Below are 16,497 nucleotides of genomic sequence, written 5' to 3' on the forward strand. Positions count from 1 at the left end.
CAATCACACCCTGGCCTCTTTTCATATTCTCTTTTACATGTTATCTTGTTCTCTGCTTGTTTTTTGTAAAATCTCATCTTTCCTCTGTCCCCCTCCTCCTCCCACTCTGTCCTAGAGTCAACCCGTTTTCTCCCTCTGTTCTCCCCCTCTCTCTCATCACTCTCTCTGGGGGTCATTTAGGGCGAGATAAAGCCTGTGTCACAGGAAGTCTACCATGCAGACAAGTAATGATCCAGACACACTCTCGGGCAGCACAAACACACACACACACACATGCGTGCAAAGACAACATGCATGTTCAAGTGCAGACGTACACTCGATTTGCTTTTCTCTCTCTATATACGTGTCTAACAGGTCCAGGAACAGGGTGGGGCAGATGCTTAAAAAGCACCTTAGGGACACTGGCCAGAGAGCCCTGACTACCTTTACTGTAAAGATTTAAAGATTTAAACTGGAAGATAGAGAGATAGAGAGAGGAAAAAGCCCAGTGGAGAGGAGGCGGAATCAGTGAGGTGCAGTTCAGATTAAAGTAATGAGGACTGGAGGGAGACGATGTTGGGAAGATGTTGGGAGGAGAGAGAGCGATAAGAGAGTCTTTGCACAGGAAGCTGTGAAATTCTTCGGCTCAAGGCTCAGGCTCAGGCTTTCTGCTCTCTTCAGTTGTAATGCACACTCTCATACACATGTGTCACCTACGTGTCCACCCTTAGGAATAATGACTGCTTTGCCTATTTTTTAATAACAATAATATTTGTATATCACATTTTTGGGGTTTTATTCTGATTAGATGAAGCATTTTGTTTTTGTTTGTTGTGCTTTGTTTTGTCGGTCTCCCTTTCTTCATATTCCTGTATCTGTATTGTGTACGTATTGTGTCCCTTTTTGTGAACTGCCTTTCACACCGATAAAGACAAACAAACAACAACAACAAATAGTCTCTAAGAACACAACACTGGTGAGAAAAGGTCAGGTTTGAGTAGACTCGAGAGTTTGAACACTTTACATTGTTTTATAACTCTGGACATGAAGTTATCAGGACGGCAGTTACTTAGTAAAAATGCGATAATGTTTCAATATGATCTACTTTAATACATGCATTTCACTGGGCAACACAGCAAGTTGCTGGAAGATATGGTTCAATGTTTTTTGCTCGACCAACTCTGCTTATTTTAGTCTGCTGTGCCAAAGCAGCGTCTCATTGAAATGAATGAGGAGGCTGCGTTTTTAAGCAGTTGTTACAATTTACATATGCGGAAATGCTTTTTATTGCTTGTATCTCTATATCATGAAATATTTGTGACTCACCAAACCTCTTCAAACCTGTGAGACCAGTAGCCTACAGATAATAAATAACTGCATTGAAAAACAGGTTTTCCCGGCTTTCAACTCTGTGATACACTGCAGAGTACTGCAGTTACTCGTGTTATGCTGCTAGAAGCCTCTATGTTGTTGGCCGTTGATGACACAACTTCCCGATATTGCCTTGATGTACCCATCTAACCCCTACTGTGAAAAAGCTTTAAAAATATCTCTGCTCTTTGGGATGTCGTGGCTTCACCAAATGGCATAAAGTGGAAGGGTGGAGCACTGTGGAAAATAATTTCAAGCCTCATATCTCAGATTGTTTTTGAGGATTTGAGGAGACGTAAGCAAACAGCCTTCCTGGAAAATTATCAGATTTTCTAAGATCGCCCAGAACAGCCTTTGAGGATTTCTTAGAAATTTAAAACCACTCTTTTTCATTTCCCCCTCCCCCCAAACACAACCCCTCATACAGTAGCTCTATACCATGTGCTTCATAGTTCTCAGCATTTCACCGTCCGACTCTTAAAATAAAGTAAATCCTCAAGTCATTAATAAACGTCTTTGTCTCTTGAGCTGTGACACATTGGCAGCTGCAGATGTTAAATTCCCTGCATTGGGCTGCAGCTGTTAGCAGCACAGCGTCGAGTCGGCCGTCGGTCCAGTTGCTGCTTCTTTTTTTTCCCCCTTTCTCTCTCCAACAAGGTCACCTCTTGAAAAAAGTCAAACCAGAGTCACTGCACCTTGTAAATGGTAATAAACAGATGGGAGACCTATTGATCCCTGCTGGGTAGGAAAAGTTGCCGGTGCTGGGCAGGGTCAGCAACCCTTTGAGCTGAGAGAGATCCAGTGTCTTTCTCAAGGACTTTTTTTAGCAGAATATGTGCTCGATCTCTAACACAGGGGCTTTTAAACGTGCCTCTCTTGCTTTACTGTATCCAACCATGCAGGTCTGGCAGAGCCTTCTGATTTGGATTAATACGGGAGCGACTATATGTTTACGTGTACATTCATATTCCCCTATTTTTCCAAATATGACGATATTCTGAATTTTAAATAGCTCATGTAAATATCATATTCTGTTTGGATATTAAGAATTAGGCTTTATATCAAATGGAGCATCTTCTGATTAGGACATGTGGGATATGCTGATATTATTCAGGTTTTAGGAGGATTCTTTGGACATTTATACAGGTTGGACTGGCCCCGGTGGCGAGGATGCAGCATGGGGTCGTTTAACGTTAATCTGAATATGCACGGCTGCATGGAAATGGGAATATTACTGGAATATTAATTTGCATTACATAAACAGTTTATTAGGAATATTGTTTTTTTTTTTCGGAATAAGGGCAATTACTGGAATATGTGATTCATGTAAACGTAGTCATTGTTTCTGGAAAGGCATCTCCCTTTTTACATTTTTAAAGGGGCACTCCACAAATTTCACATGTCAATGTCGACTTACTAGTCACAGTGAGTACCTACACACTTGTATAACTCTCTTAAGAGCTCTGTGGTTGCTTTGTAAAGCTTGAGAAAATTAGTAAAGTAACATGAATGATGCTATAATGTTGGTATAATATGGTAACTTCTGTTCACTGGTTGCAAAAAGCCAAGATGGCTACGTCCAAAACACTAAACTCAATGCTTCAAAATGGCAGTCCACAAACCAATGGGTGACATCACTGCAACTATTTATTTTTAAAACCTGCTTCTCACAAGTGCGCCAACTTTTGTGAAATGCAATACAAAATGTTACCAGTACCCTTTTTAAGATTTTTTTTTTCCGGGAGGGGGGGCATTTAACCTAGGTTTTACAGATAACAGTGAAGAAATGAGGGGGGAGAGAGGGCGAGAGTGAAGGCGAGAGTGAAGGATATGAAATGTAAAAGAGTTCCCAAGGCAAGAAACCAATCCTGGTCGATACTGTTATATAACATACACTGAAACCATTCGGCTAACTGTAACATTTCAATGCTGTTAACCTACATTATATTCGGGTGGTGGTGCCTCGCCACAAAAGCCAAATTCATCTGCATGGCCAGATACCAGCAGAGGAAGTTGTAGTTTGTGTGAACTGACCCTTTAACCCATGCTTGTCACTGTTAATATTTGATTTGTGAGCATATTTTTGCTTATGTTAGCTTTCATAGCCTGTTACCCAAGAACCACATAAAGTAGCATCTTCCACATTGCTATTGAAGGGCAGCGCTAATGCTAATGTATCCCTCAGGTCTGAGTGTGTGTGTGTGTGTGTGTGTGTGTGTGTGTGTGTGTGTGTGTGTGTGTGTGTGTGTGTGTGTGTGTGTGTGTGTGTGTGTGTGTGTGTGTGTGTGTATTCACAGTGTTAGATGGTACATCGGGCTTTGCCCTTGGTTTCCCGCAGCAACAGTCCTCTAGTTACTGATGGCCGGACTGTGGGTCATCTCCCTGGTGGCTGGGCCCTGAACAGCTGTGCATGTGTGTGTGTGTGTGCGTGTGTGTGTGTGTTTTTAGGAGGGAAAATGGGCAACAAGCTGACATATGTGCATAAGCTTTCATTGCACATTCTTGGTATGTCGGCTGGTTTATATGCACAAGAATACACCGTATGATCACAAAAATGGGTATATAATTTCACTGTTAGATTATTTTGAGGTAGAAAAGCCCCTTAGGAGAGGTCAAAGGTCATCACATGAGATCAGTTACAGATGACAGGATCATAAAGCAAAGCATCTGCTGTTGCCCCGGAGGACTGAGCATGAAGCTACCTTCATACGCTAATTAGGTGCATCTATGTGTGTGCGTGTGAGGACTGGAGTTGTCATTTTTGCTTCTGTATCATGTAGTCCATTTCTTGCCTCTGTGTGTGTATTACATGTCTTTGAATTGTACGTCTCTATTTGTTTGTCTCGCTGCTGTTTTTCTGCAGAGCCGCTGTGACGCTCACCCAGAGTTCAAGCTTAGCAGGAGACTAAACTATTTCAAAACTTCTTCCGTTGATTCATAACACAAGACGTTTTGGAGATGCCACATTTTCACACGGAGGCAGCAGCAGAGACATTAAAAAAAAAGAAAAAGAAAAAGAAAGACCTCTGGGAGAGATGGAGGCAAACTGACAGAAAGATAGAGACAGTAGGAAAATAAGTGCGAGGGTAAAGACGGGAAGTTTGAATCACCTGCGGGAAGAATTTAAGGGAGGTATGAGAATAATTCATTCACACATCCTCCATCTTTAGTCACATTATGTTCTGTCACATGATAGCTCCAGTGCTGTGGAATATAGTCAAATTCAAAATGTTACACTACTCAAAAATATTGACTTATCTAAAGGAACATGTAAAGGAATGCAAACTCAAATAGAAAAAAAAAAAAGCCAGTTATCATGCTACTAATTTTGAGGTTAACAATAAACTTTCAAGTTTCAATTTCCCAAAATCCATATAGATACATAAATGTTTGTCACTTTTTAGGTAAAACAAAATAAATATCAGCTGTTACTTCATCATCAGATCTTTCGTATTCTCAAATATTGATATCAGCCTAAAAAATCCAGTGTTTATTGGTCTTAAAATGTCTTAAATGCAGATGAGCTAAAATTAAATTGTACCTCCTATAACCTTTTTACCTCAAAGTCTAAAACATTCAAGAATAAACCAGTTAATGCGCTTATTTAAAATCTTGACTGCGATGTAAAACGGATAATCCACTCCAAGATCCGCGTTAAAGGATTAGTTTCTTGCTTCTTTACCTTTGCGTCATGTGTCGAAATCCTCCACAACACACACCTTGTGGATTATCCCTCAGTAAATCATTAAATCAATACAGTCCATAAGATGAGGTATCTTTTTCTCCTGTCCATCTCCTTTTGTCTGAATCGTTGTCCGCTAACAGAGGGATCAGGTATCCTCATATCGTACCGTAAGAGAAACCTAATCAGACCTTTTTTAATTAAAGAGGCCATAGTGTTGGTGGGGACGAGGAGGAGAGGACGGCAGCAGATGAGGGTGGATGAAGCCACTTAAATCCCTTTGTTATTAACTCTCTGTGACACATGATCTACCTCCATCCCCTCACACACACACACACACACACACACACACACACACACACACACACACACACACACACACACACACACACACACACACACACACACACACACACACACACACACACACACACTCCAACCGGCTCATCTTACCACTATAAAAGCAGCCCCCCTGCAAGGCTTCATTTTACTGCATCCCACTACTCAGAATCAGTGCTTCGTTTCATTCATGCCTCAGTCCAATCAGGTATAAAAGTGACATTTTCCTATGCAGATGAGATCAAACCTCGAGCCGAGAAGGCCAGTGTACCTAAATGTAATTGACCAACTTGGTGAAGGTGACATTTCTTAGGACTGTAATAAAAAGTTCGTCCTGTTCAGCTTCATGCAAGTGTTTTTAATGAATATACAGATGTTGGAGGAAAACTTTTTATTACCATGTAGGTCTTTTTTCATCGTCTTAGTCTTCATATCTGTAGACTATTTAGTTACGACATTGTACTCAACAATAGTGATAATAATTTTGAACAGTTCAAGCACTTTTTTTGCAGGTAAATTGAAAATAAGTGTATTCAGAATGTTGGTAATGGTCCTTCATTGAAGTTTGTTGTCTACTTGCAATGGGAAATAATTCTATTGCCTATTTTAGCGGCTTTTTCTTCGTTTAAATCTGCATATAAATTCTTTAATTATAGTCCTATATAAGCACAATTCTCACACAGATTTGGGCTAACTATGGTGGATTTCCACCTCTCAGTCTGAACACCTTTAGGGCTTTCTTTGCTGTTTTTTAAATCCAAACCGAGCATCCCTCGCTAAATACAATAAGGATCTAACAATAAAGTTGCTGAGGTCAGTGTAATGTGATGAACAATAAGGAGAGGATGACGTGAGGAGGGCACAAATATGAAAACACTCGACTCGGGGGCGGTCAATAAAACTGAAACCCTGGCGGACCCACATTAAAACGTCATGTTTAATTCGATGGATTTTCCAGCTCGGGCACTTTTCAAGTCACTGGAGGTTGTTTTTTTGGTTGTACGAGATATAAATGCCTTCTTCTGAAGGGAGGAAGACACAAATATCTCCCCCCGCTAAGGCTGTGTTCAGACAAAACCGCAACAAGGTAAAGGGGAGAGGAAACATGTTTTTAAAAAAGAACATTTTATTTATTAAAGAGTACGAAGGAACCTTTTTTTCTAACCGTAAAAGTGCTGTGAGTTGTTTTGTGCTGAATCCTGAACCGTCTCTAAAAGCCGATGTGTACGCGGAGCAGAAAACAGTTTTGGCATGCTACATATAAAAGGAAACACTTAGAGCTAAACTGCACTTTTCCCAGGAACCTTGCTGGGTGAACTACTTCACATCACTGAAGTTAAATTAATCTAAAATGTGATGGATAAATCTTGGATAAGTGTGAATTTGTTTTCTTGTCACTGGTGATGCCAATGATTGCAAATGAATGACATAAGAATACTTGAAAGATTCATCAATTGCTATTTTCCTGATGATTGACTTATTATTTAAGTGATTTAACAAGCAAACACATCAAACAAAGCTTCTCAAATGTGAGGATTTGTTGGTGTTCTTTAGCTTTTGTTTTGCCTATTAAACATCTTGAGATTTTGGACAAATTGGATAAATTGGATTGCTTTTGCATCCCTCGGTCTTTGATCAATGTGGACAATATCAACTCAACTGACTTTTACTGTAAAAGAAAAAAGTAGAAAGTTAAGATGCAGTTGTGGTCAGATTATTGGGCCATCAGAAGGGCAGAGGACATGCTGTGTTGACATCGACAAAGGATTAACTTAAAAAAAAACTAAAAAATGTTTCTACAACAATCTGTGCATCAATTACAGTGAAAGCTTTACTGGCTGTTTGTAAACAGAGTGGGTTTAGTGTTTTTGTGCATTTGTGTGTGACTGTTGGTCCAACCAGTTAATCCCAGCTGTTTTTGGAATCGAAAAGTAAAATGAATGTCAGTTTCTACAACTCGTCAGGTCAGCTGTCAAATTTTCGCTGAATGCTTAATTTGTATTCTGGAAACATATTTTGGTTTTATTAAGAACCTTTGGGATCATCTCTCTTCACCAGTTTGTTTATTTTGCACATGAAATGATTTCCCATCTCATGCCTATTTATGAGCTTTGCATTGAAGGGTGACTCTTTGTTGTATGTTGTTGTTTTTTGTCTGTTAGTTAAAACTTAGGTTAGGTTTTAGCCATCTATTTAGATAATTGATTCATAATTTAAGTCATTGTAAAGCAGAAAAAAATGCGAAACATTTGCATATTTCAGTTTCTCAAATGTGAGGAGTTGCTGTTTTATCTCTCTTTTGTAAAAATTACAACTTTATTTTCATCCTCACATACAGTTTGGACACAGCACAGTGACATTTGATCTCTGCATTTGACCCATCCACGAACAGTAGGAGGCCGCATTAAAACCGCAAACTAATTGATTGAAAAACAACCCGCTTTACCCCCTGAGCAAACAAGCAGTTTGAAAAAAATCATCTTAGGTTTTGGGAAACTTTGACAGGCATTTTTTTTAAATATTTTTGGACATTTTATAGATCAAATGATAAATTGATTGATCCAAAAATGACGGATTATAACAATATGATAATAATTATGCTGCCCTAAGGAAAATAAATGCCACAGCTCTATTTGATTTGAACGCAGGTTGCTTGAATCTTAATCAAACACACCAGTATGTTTGGGCAGATTTAACGCTCATTTGAATCCTTTACCAAAATAAGCAGCAAACCCTTAATGATCCCGTTTACCTGAGTGGGCGACATTAACACCGCCACGGGGCCACACATGCTCAAAATTGACGCTTTCATGCTCCTCCACCATGATTAGGATTAGAGCACCCACCAAATGGAGTACGCCGTGTGAAAATCCGCCGCTTTGCGAGAAATGTCTTTTTTTCGTCACCGCTGGCATGTGTGCGGATGCTAACAGGGCGGTGTAATCAAAGAGAGAGACGTCGGCCCCATTGTCATGCAAGTGAGATGCTGTCGAGAGAGGCTTGGACTCCTTCCCAGGTTCCATTGCTGTCGTGGCGTTCTGGGCGGGTCAAGTGACACGGAGGTAGTTTCTGCCACAGAGTGTTCTCACTGTGTAGCGCCGTTGTTTTTTTCTCTCCACATAAACATACATCAATCGTTACTGACAGGACCTAATGTACAAGGACGTCTGTTCTGTTTGAGCCAGCAGTGAGTGTGACTCTTACAGCTGTGGAAGTTAATGAAGGTATCATTCACCGTATTATTATAGAGTGACAAAAGCTAAGCCTCGCTGGCCTCCGCCGCTAATGGATACCAACCATTATTTGCTGAGTAAAAATCCTCATCACCAGCGTTCGCTCCCTCTTTTCCCTTTTTTTTCCCTTCTTCGTTTCTGCTTCCTGTCATTTTTTATTCCTCTGAAACCCCCCCACCTCTTGTTTGCCTCTTATTCCTCCGTCGTTCTCGTTTCCACCTCATCCCCATTTTCGCTTCACCTCATTAAACCTCCACCTGAACCACATTCTCCCGCTTTTTCTTACTCTACCTTTACGCATGCCCGTTGTTCACTCTCGCTCTTCTTCTCTTCCTCCCGCAGGAACAATGAGACGGAGAGAGATGGGGCAGAAAAAGATATTCCTGGTTTTCGTCGCCATCAGCACTGTCAGTCTTCTGCTGCTCCATGGGGGCCACTTGAGCTGGTGAGTGATTGAAACACGCCCACACTTATGCAAAACCCATACATTACTTACCCTCTATCTCTCTATGAGTTCATACGGTGCTAATTACTATGAAGATGTCAGTCTTTTTCTTTTCAAGTCAAATTAATAGCGGGACCAGCTTATTATAGATACAGAGACTTTGAGTGCAGATGCACTGCCAAACTGGTCGAGGGACCAATTATAAAAGCAGAGGGATCATAGATCTTTGACAGCCCTGTATTCTGTTCTCGTACCCTTTTCAACTTAACGTTTTGCTCATTAAACCTTTTTCCACATGCCCGTCTTTATTGTGTCCGTTATTGCTATGCCCTTCGTCTTTCTACTTTACTTTTCACACTTTGTTTCCACACCTTTTAAATATCTGACCCTCTAGTTCAGTCTGCAGTGAATGTGCTGTAATACTGCAGAGTATTCAGTGTGTGAACACCTCCTTTTCTGGGATTTTTTGTTAGCCCTTTTTCCATCTTATTAAAAATGATACTCCAGTTGCAAATTGTAAACTATAAGATGCAAAGCAGTTTTATGGTAGGCCCTAAAGTGACATCACAATGCTCACGCAAAAATTGTAGTATTACTATGTAATAGGACTGGAATCAGAAATTTAAAACGAAGATTAACAGGTCAAAGTTTTTTTAAAAGGATATCAATTCAAGTGTAATCATCACACTATGAGTCCACTGAAAGTCAATAAATTATAATATTGATTTATCACCCAGTCGTAAATGCAGTACAAACACACCTCATAATTACTTCTCTCTGTTACTCCGTCCTCTAGCTGCTTTATCCTCCATCTGCCCTCTTTTCTCTGACTCCTCATTTCAATTCCCCACATGTACACTGATTTCTACTTCCCCGTTGTACCTCTGTCCTGTCCTACACCTCAGTCTCCTCCATTATCTGTCTAGTCTCTGTGCAATTATGTCTCTAATGTCTCCAAATTATTTGGAGTAGCTGCTCCTTTTTTTCCTGGAGCTAATGGAGCTTCAAATATATCAATGCATTTTCTTTTTTTCTTTCTCCAGGAACATGGAGGCCTTCAACATCGGTTGTCCTGCAATCCCTTCCCACCCTTCTCCGGGCCTGAAACCTAAGCACAAAAATGTGGTCTTCCTCAAGACCCACAAAACTGCAAGCAGCACCATGCAGAACATTCTTTTCCGCTTCGCAGAGCGCAACAACCTCACAGTGGCGTTGCCATTGCAGAACTGCGGCCACCAGTTCTGCTACCCACTATTGTTCACTTCTCACTTTGTCCACCCACAAACGCTACCGGCGAACATCGTCACCAACCACATGCGCTTTAACAAGGCGGAGATGCAGCGCCTGATGCCCAACGGCACAATTTATATCACAATCCTGAGAGAGCCGGGCTCCATGTTTGAATCCTTGTTCAGCTACTACAACCAGGTTTGTCAGAGCTTCAGGAGGGTCCCCAATGGCTCCTTGGAGGCTTTCTTAGAGGAGCCCCGGCGCTACTACCGACGTGATGACAAGTTCTCCATGTACGGACACAACGCCGCGACCTACGACTTGGGCGGAGACAAGGACCGCCCAGACACAGATACGGCGTATGCGCAGAGCTTTGTGGCTGAAGTGGACAAAGTTTTTTCCCTGGTGATGATTGCCGAATACTTCGATGAGTCGTTGATTCTCCTTCGCCATCTCCTCTCTTGGGATCTGGAAGACATCCTGTACATTAAACTGAACATGCGGATGTCGAGCTCAAAAAAGAGCCTAACATCGGCCCTTTCTTCAAAGATCCGTGCCTGGAATGTCATAGATACACGTCTCTACGACCACTTCAACGCCACATTATGGCGCAAGATTTCAGCTCTGGGTCCGGCTTGCGTGGCAAGGGAGGTGAAACTCCTTCGGCAAGCCCAGGAGAGGCTAGTAAAGAGTTGCTTCGGTGGGCGGACGCCGCCTCTCCGATCGGCTGCGAAGATCAAAGATAAGGAACTCCGTCCCTGGATTCCTAGTGGAAAAGTTGACATTGTGGGCTACGAACTCCCGGTAAATCTCAGCATGGGCTTCACGAGACAGGTCCACGAGCTCTGCCTCAAGCTCATCATGCCCGAACTCCAGTACACAGAAGTGCTCCTACGTTCGCAATTACTGCACTACCGCCGAAGCCACCAGCTGCGGCCCGCACAGCAGTCACATCCCCCCCCACAGCCCAAACGCAAATCCCTGCCTTGGCATCCTCAAGTGCAAAGTGGCCAACTGCCACCTGCAGCCCCGGGCTCCGCAACAGTCACAAGGTCCACCTCCACCTCAAACCCTGCTGCAGGAACTCAAGGTCGGACCACAAAGTCAGGGAATGAATCGACACAGACTCAGGCCTCACTGACTCCAAATTAGACAATGTATAAAATCTGAGTGCCCAAAAGACTGCATTGTCCTACCCATCCTGTCCCTTGAGACATTGGTGCTTGATTGGTGGTGGGTTTTGGAAACAAGGGTGTCCTCGGGAAAGAGTCTGGGTTGTTCTTGAATCAATGTCTCTTCTATCCTTTCCAGACAGAGTTTGGGATGAAAATAAATGAGGGAAAAAGGAGGGAAAATGGGGGGTTAGACGTATCTGGACTTGAACTTGAATCTCTCCCCTCTCTGATCTGTGAAACAGCATCAGGGCTGGCAGACACAAGGGCGGGAGAAATCTACACCAGGACTCGGCTCGATTGCACGACTCTGCTCGCCCGACAACGGCGGATCGGAGAGGGGTTTTAGGTGAAAGTGGTGCTTTGAAGCAAATCTGTTATGTGCACCCGGGACTCAATAGGGAAGTGGCGATATCTGGGCCTATTGTGAGGCACAGAGTAGGCCTTGTGTGCATTACAATGATATAGTATCATGTTACTTGCTTTCATTCTCTGTTTCTCGGGCCCTCTCTTGCTCTCTCTCCCTTACATATGCCACTTTAGGTCCTTAAGAGGGACATAATGACATAGAGGGATCAGCTGTCAGGCGTCCAAAGAGCCTCCTAAGAGGCCAGACAGACATTAAGATCACATCCGACCATTAATACAACAGCACAATCAACAAATCTTTTTCTTCTTCTTCTTCTTCTTCTTCTTCTTCTTCTTCTTCTTCTTCTTCTTCTTCTTCTTCTTCTTCTTCTGCTCTTACAAAGCTTAAAAGCAATGTAGGGTGGGTGTTTAAAAAGACCTTTTACAGATGGAAAAAGCCTAAAGACTGGATGCTCATCTTGGCCAACCATTATCGCTATGACTCACACAGAGATTTCACACACACATCAAGGCTGAGTTTTCGACCTCTTTGGCTTCCTCCCTGCTTCCATCCTCTCCATCCCTCATCCCCGCTGCTACCCTCGGGTTAAGGCTCCCAACCCAAAGAGCAGCACTGACATCTTGTTTTTCTTCAACCCCGGCTCACCTTTGATTCCAGTTTCCTTCAGACCACCAGCTGAGATCACATCTCGCAGCCCAGAGACTTTCTAGGTTTCGGCATGTGGGGTTTTTGTTTTTCATCTTATCGCAATAAGATCACCAGGCCTTCGTTTTATACGAAAAGGCATGGATTTAGTGACCAACCAGCAACCCCACACTGCACACACTGGCACAAACAAGAAGGTAAAAAACAACTTGACAGGACAAAGACTTGAGGCCTGTGGGTCGCGTTATTTGAATATTTAATCGTCTCCCCTTCGCGGCGCTCCTATGGCCCGTGTTCTTAGGTTACACAGCCGTACATTTTCATTAAGAATACAAGGAGCAGGCGAAAGCTGCACATTCTTAACGCCGGAAACGCAGGAGGACGAAGCGAGAGCAATCGATGTGACTGGTGGGCCGGATGGTTTGGCTGTGATCTTAAAATGTCGCCACTTATCTCAGCTGTCATCCATTTTTAATCCATTCTGCTCATATTTGATGTGTCGTTTATGTTCTTTTATTCCTCCAGTGATCAGCAGGACACTGCTAAGTAACTAGGGGGGCGGAGGAAGGATGTCTGTGTGTACTTATGTGTGTGTGTGTGTGTGTGTTTGTGAGAGAGCCAGGTAGCGTCACTCTCTGCTTCATGTTGTATTTTTTTCCCAAGGCCAGCCAAGTTGGCATGGCAACAAAAGGAAATAATGGTGTAAGGGTTATTAAAACTATGTATTATTTATAATCGGGATTTAAAGAGTCCCATTACTGTATTTTAAATGTTATTTTTCATGAATCACTGGATTAAAAGCCTTCATATGTTGAGCATACCACCTCAGGTGGAACACGGCATGTGGCAATGATATAAAGAATTAATTCTACACAGGTTTTACATAATGCAAAACTTATGAAAAACCGCACATTGCAACAAGTGTAGTCGCTTTAAAATGAATCTTTCATTCGGCGGTGCTTAAGTGCTCAACCACACAAAGCTTTTGTGGTCACACTGTAGGTTACAATAATGAAAAACACACAAACCGCTGCTGAGCTGACAGGAATAGAAAAAAGTGCAGCGGGGTGGAATGCAGACATGAGTGGAGGATAAACAGTTTCATTAAGTGGCTGTGAATATCTGAATTCAAAATGTGCTTATCTGAATTTACCGCAGAACCTCGGCTTAGAAAGCTGGAAATGGACAGCATATTTTTATTCATTTACAGGGTTTTGAAATGTGTTCAGATATGTGTAATATATTTTCAAGGTACATACACTGCAAAAAATCACTTTAAAGGATAAGGCTGGAGTTTATCTTTATTGTTCCTACGTTAACAAATCCCTGTGTCTGCTGGTTTCTCCACCCTGTGTGTGGCACACAGCTTCAAGTGTGTTGGTTCCTACTGTAAATTTTTAAATATGGGTCACATATATGTGGCTCTATTTTTTTAAAGGCTCATTAATTCCCTTAAACAGCTGGGCACTGTAGTTTTTAGCAGCTGTTACTCAAACAGAAGAAACAGTGAATTTGTTTGGGACTATTTTCAGCTGTGGATAAATACACATTTAATGCAACAGTCACTGTTTCCAGCATCAGGACGGTGTGTTTAAGATGACTCAGAATAAACTACAGTGCCCCTGTTCGTCGTGATGATGGAACATGTAACCAAGTGCACCGGTGTGACACATTCCTTTGTTTATAATAGGTTTTTGGAGATTTTGGGATCGTTTCATTGTTGGTTTTGGTGTTTTCATGGGATTTGTTGACAACAGGATAAATACAGAATATCACCAGCCTTATACATTACATCAGTTTGCTGATAACCTATATTTTGATAAGTTTGAATTCAGCTGCTACATGTAAAGGAAAGCATTTTGGCTTTGAGTTAAAGTCCTGAACTGCTTCAACCTGCTTTAAAATATTAATAAAACCCTGAATATGTGTTGAACACTAATTAAGCATTTACGGAGACCCAAAGTTTTTTTTTTTCCGTATGATAATTTATATCAAATTGTCTATATTCATTTATTTTGGATCCAGAGACGCATTGGCACACTTAATTTTTAAACTTAAGGTGGAGTTCAGATACTGTCAGCACATTCCTGTGGTCTGCCAGTCATTTTGTATTCAAGTGAAGGCAAATAAATGATCAAAATGTGATTTTTGAAAATGCATTTCCTCCCATGTCTGTCTGAATGGGAGCCAGCTGAAGAATATGTTTTTATTTTCCGTTCAACTGTTCATTTATGATCCATCTCTTCGTGGCTGTGAATCTCTGTAAATGCTGATTTGATTGCACGAGTTGTTCGCCCGGCGGTTCTGCTTCTTGTGGGAGAGTTTCAGTAACGGTCATGCTGCCGTGTCTAATATGTTGTATTTTTCTGTGGAGAATGAGGGGCTGTGAAAAACAGAATGCTGAAATCTCATCATCTTCTCATTAGGTGCCCCTTCTTTACTTTTTAAGAGCAACATCGTGAAACTGTTTTTTTTTTTCGTTAAACTGGGAAATGAAACTTCTCTCTTGGGGTGTCAGGTACATTTCTTTGGTGTCTGCTGGGCCTTTATGTTGCAGGGAAGTGAAACAGACAGGTTTATTGACATTGGATGAAAATGGCATACTCGATGATTAACTGACTGTATTTCCCATCACTGCCTCTTTGATCTGCTCGTCATTTATTTCCGTCTTCTGTTTAAGGACTTATCTGTGAGCTGTGAAGAATTTTTGCGATTGGGCGGAAAGGTTTGCGTGAGTGACGGGGCTCTGAGCAAATGGCTAACGACAATCAGAGCTAGGGGCCCCAAAGCTTTGTAACGATGGACAGTGAACGTGACGAATAAAGTTTAAATGATTTAAATTCATCTGTGAGTGGATGTGTTTTTTCCGTCTCTGCCATTTCTCTCTTTCAATGCAGATTTATTCAGATATGCATTGACTTGAATTATTGAGAATATTAGAGCAATGCACACACACACACACACACACACACACACACACACACACACACACGCTGTTCATCAGCAGCGATACATAACACACAGCGACAGTTGCTCAATTAAGATTCAGATTCTAAATCGTTTCTATTTCCCTGAAGACCAAAACCAGACTTTTCATCCTGCAATCAGTCGTTTGAAATTACCTCCATACTAAATGAGCGAACAAATTGCTTTTCACAGGGGTGAAAAAACCCAAAATGCAAAGCAGTGTGTTTGATATGACTGTGATTGAAGCAATCATGATGCTGCGTCCCCCCTCTGACTGTCTGTCATTATGGCCTGCTGTTGCCATGGCGCTGCCCGCTGGCCCACCGGACCATCGGACCAGCTGCCTCGGCTCCTTTTTCTGTTTTTCCTCTCACATCTTTGCTGCCTCTCTCCTTTTTGTCGCTCTAATCTTTCATATAATCATAATTCTAATCATAACAATCATTATAATAACTAGCTGAAAATAACATAACGACAACAGGAATGAAACGCCAAAGGAAGAATGAAAACAAACAACTCATGACGACATGAAATTCACATAAGAATGTATGTAAATGACTGTAGTCTTTACATTAATTTAATATCTACTGGGGGCGGCTGTGGCGTAGTGGAGAGCAAGGTTGTTCTCCAATCAGAGGGTCGGTGGTTCAATACCCGGCTTCGGCAGTCGATGTGTCCTTGGGCAAGATACTTAACCCCAAGTTGCTCCCGAAGGCTTGCCATCGGTGTGGACTGGATGTTGCATGAATGTTAGTTAGAGTCTGATGGTGGCACCCCTGTCATCAGTGTGTGAATGGGTGAATGATATGTAATATACTACTGATTGTAAGTCGCTTTGGTTAAAAGCGTCTGCTAAATGACTGTAATGTAATGTAATACTTAATCATTAGTTATTGATTTTTTAGCCCTGTTAGTGTCGTGGCTCTGTGGATGACAATGTGAGTTTGTCTGTCTTTCCAACACTTTGGTCCAGACGGAAATATCTCCACAAATGTTTAATGGATTGTCCTGACATTTGGTTCACATATCCATGTCGCCCTCAAAATTAATTACAATCTCTGACG

General features: G+C 41.8%; 1 protein-coding gene across 1 annotated transcript; it reads left to right on the forward strand.

Annotated features, from left to right (window-relative positions):
- The first annotated feature begins 8,966 nt into the window (after positions 1-8,966).
- gal3st3 (galactose-3-O-sulfotransferase 3) lies at positions 8,967-11,431 on the forward strand. Its single transcript, XM_054601998.1, has 2 exons — positions 8,967-9,049; positions 10,093-11,431. The coding sequence occupies exons 1-2, from the start codon at positions 8,967-8,969 to the stop codon at positions 11,429-11,431; spliced, it is 1,422 nt and encodes a 473-aa protein (XP_054457973.1).
- The last annotated feature ends 5,066 nt before the right edge of the window (positions 11,432-16,497 follow it).

The sequence above is a fragment of the Anoplopoma fimbria genome, chromosome 7 (genome assembly GCF_027596085.1).
Source record: "Anoplopoma fimbria isolate UVic2021 breed Golden Eagle Sablefish chromosome 7, Afim_UVic_2022, whole genome shotgun sequence".
NCBI lineage: Eukaryota > Metazoa > Chordata > Actinopteri > Perciformes > Anoplopomatidae > Anoplopoma > Anoplopoma fimbria.

What these genes read in the sequence shown, in the direction of transcription:
- gal3st3 (XM_054601998.1), top strand. Translation starts at nt 8,967, where the DNA reads ATGGGGCAGAAAAAGATATTCCTGGTTTTCGTCGCCATCAGCACTGTC. An exon ending in CATGGGGGCCACTTGAGCTG is followed by an intron (nt 9,050 to 10,092) that starts GTGAGTGATTGA and finishes TTCTTTCTCCAG; the next exon opens with GAACATGGAGGCCTTCAACA.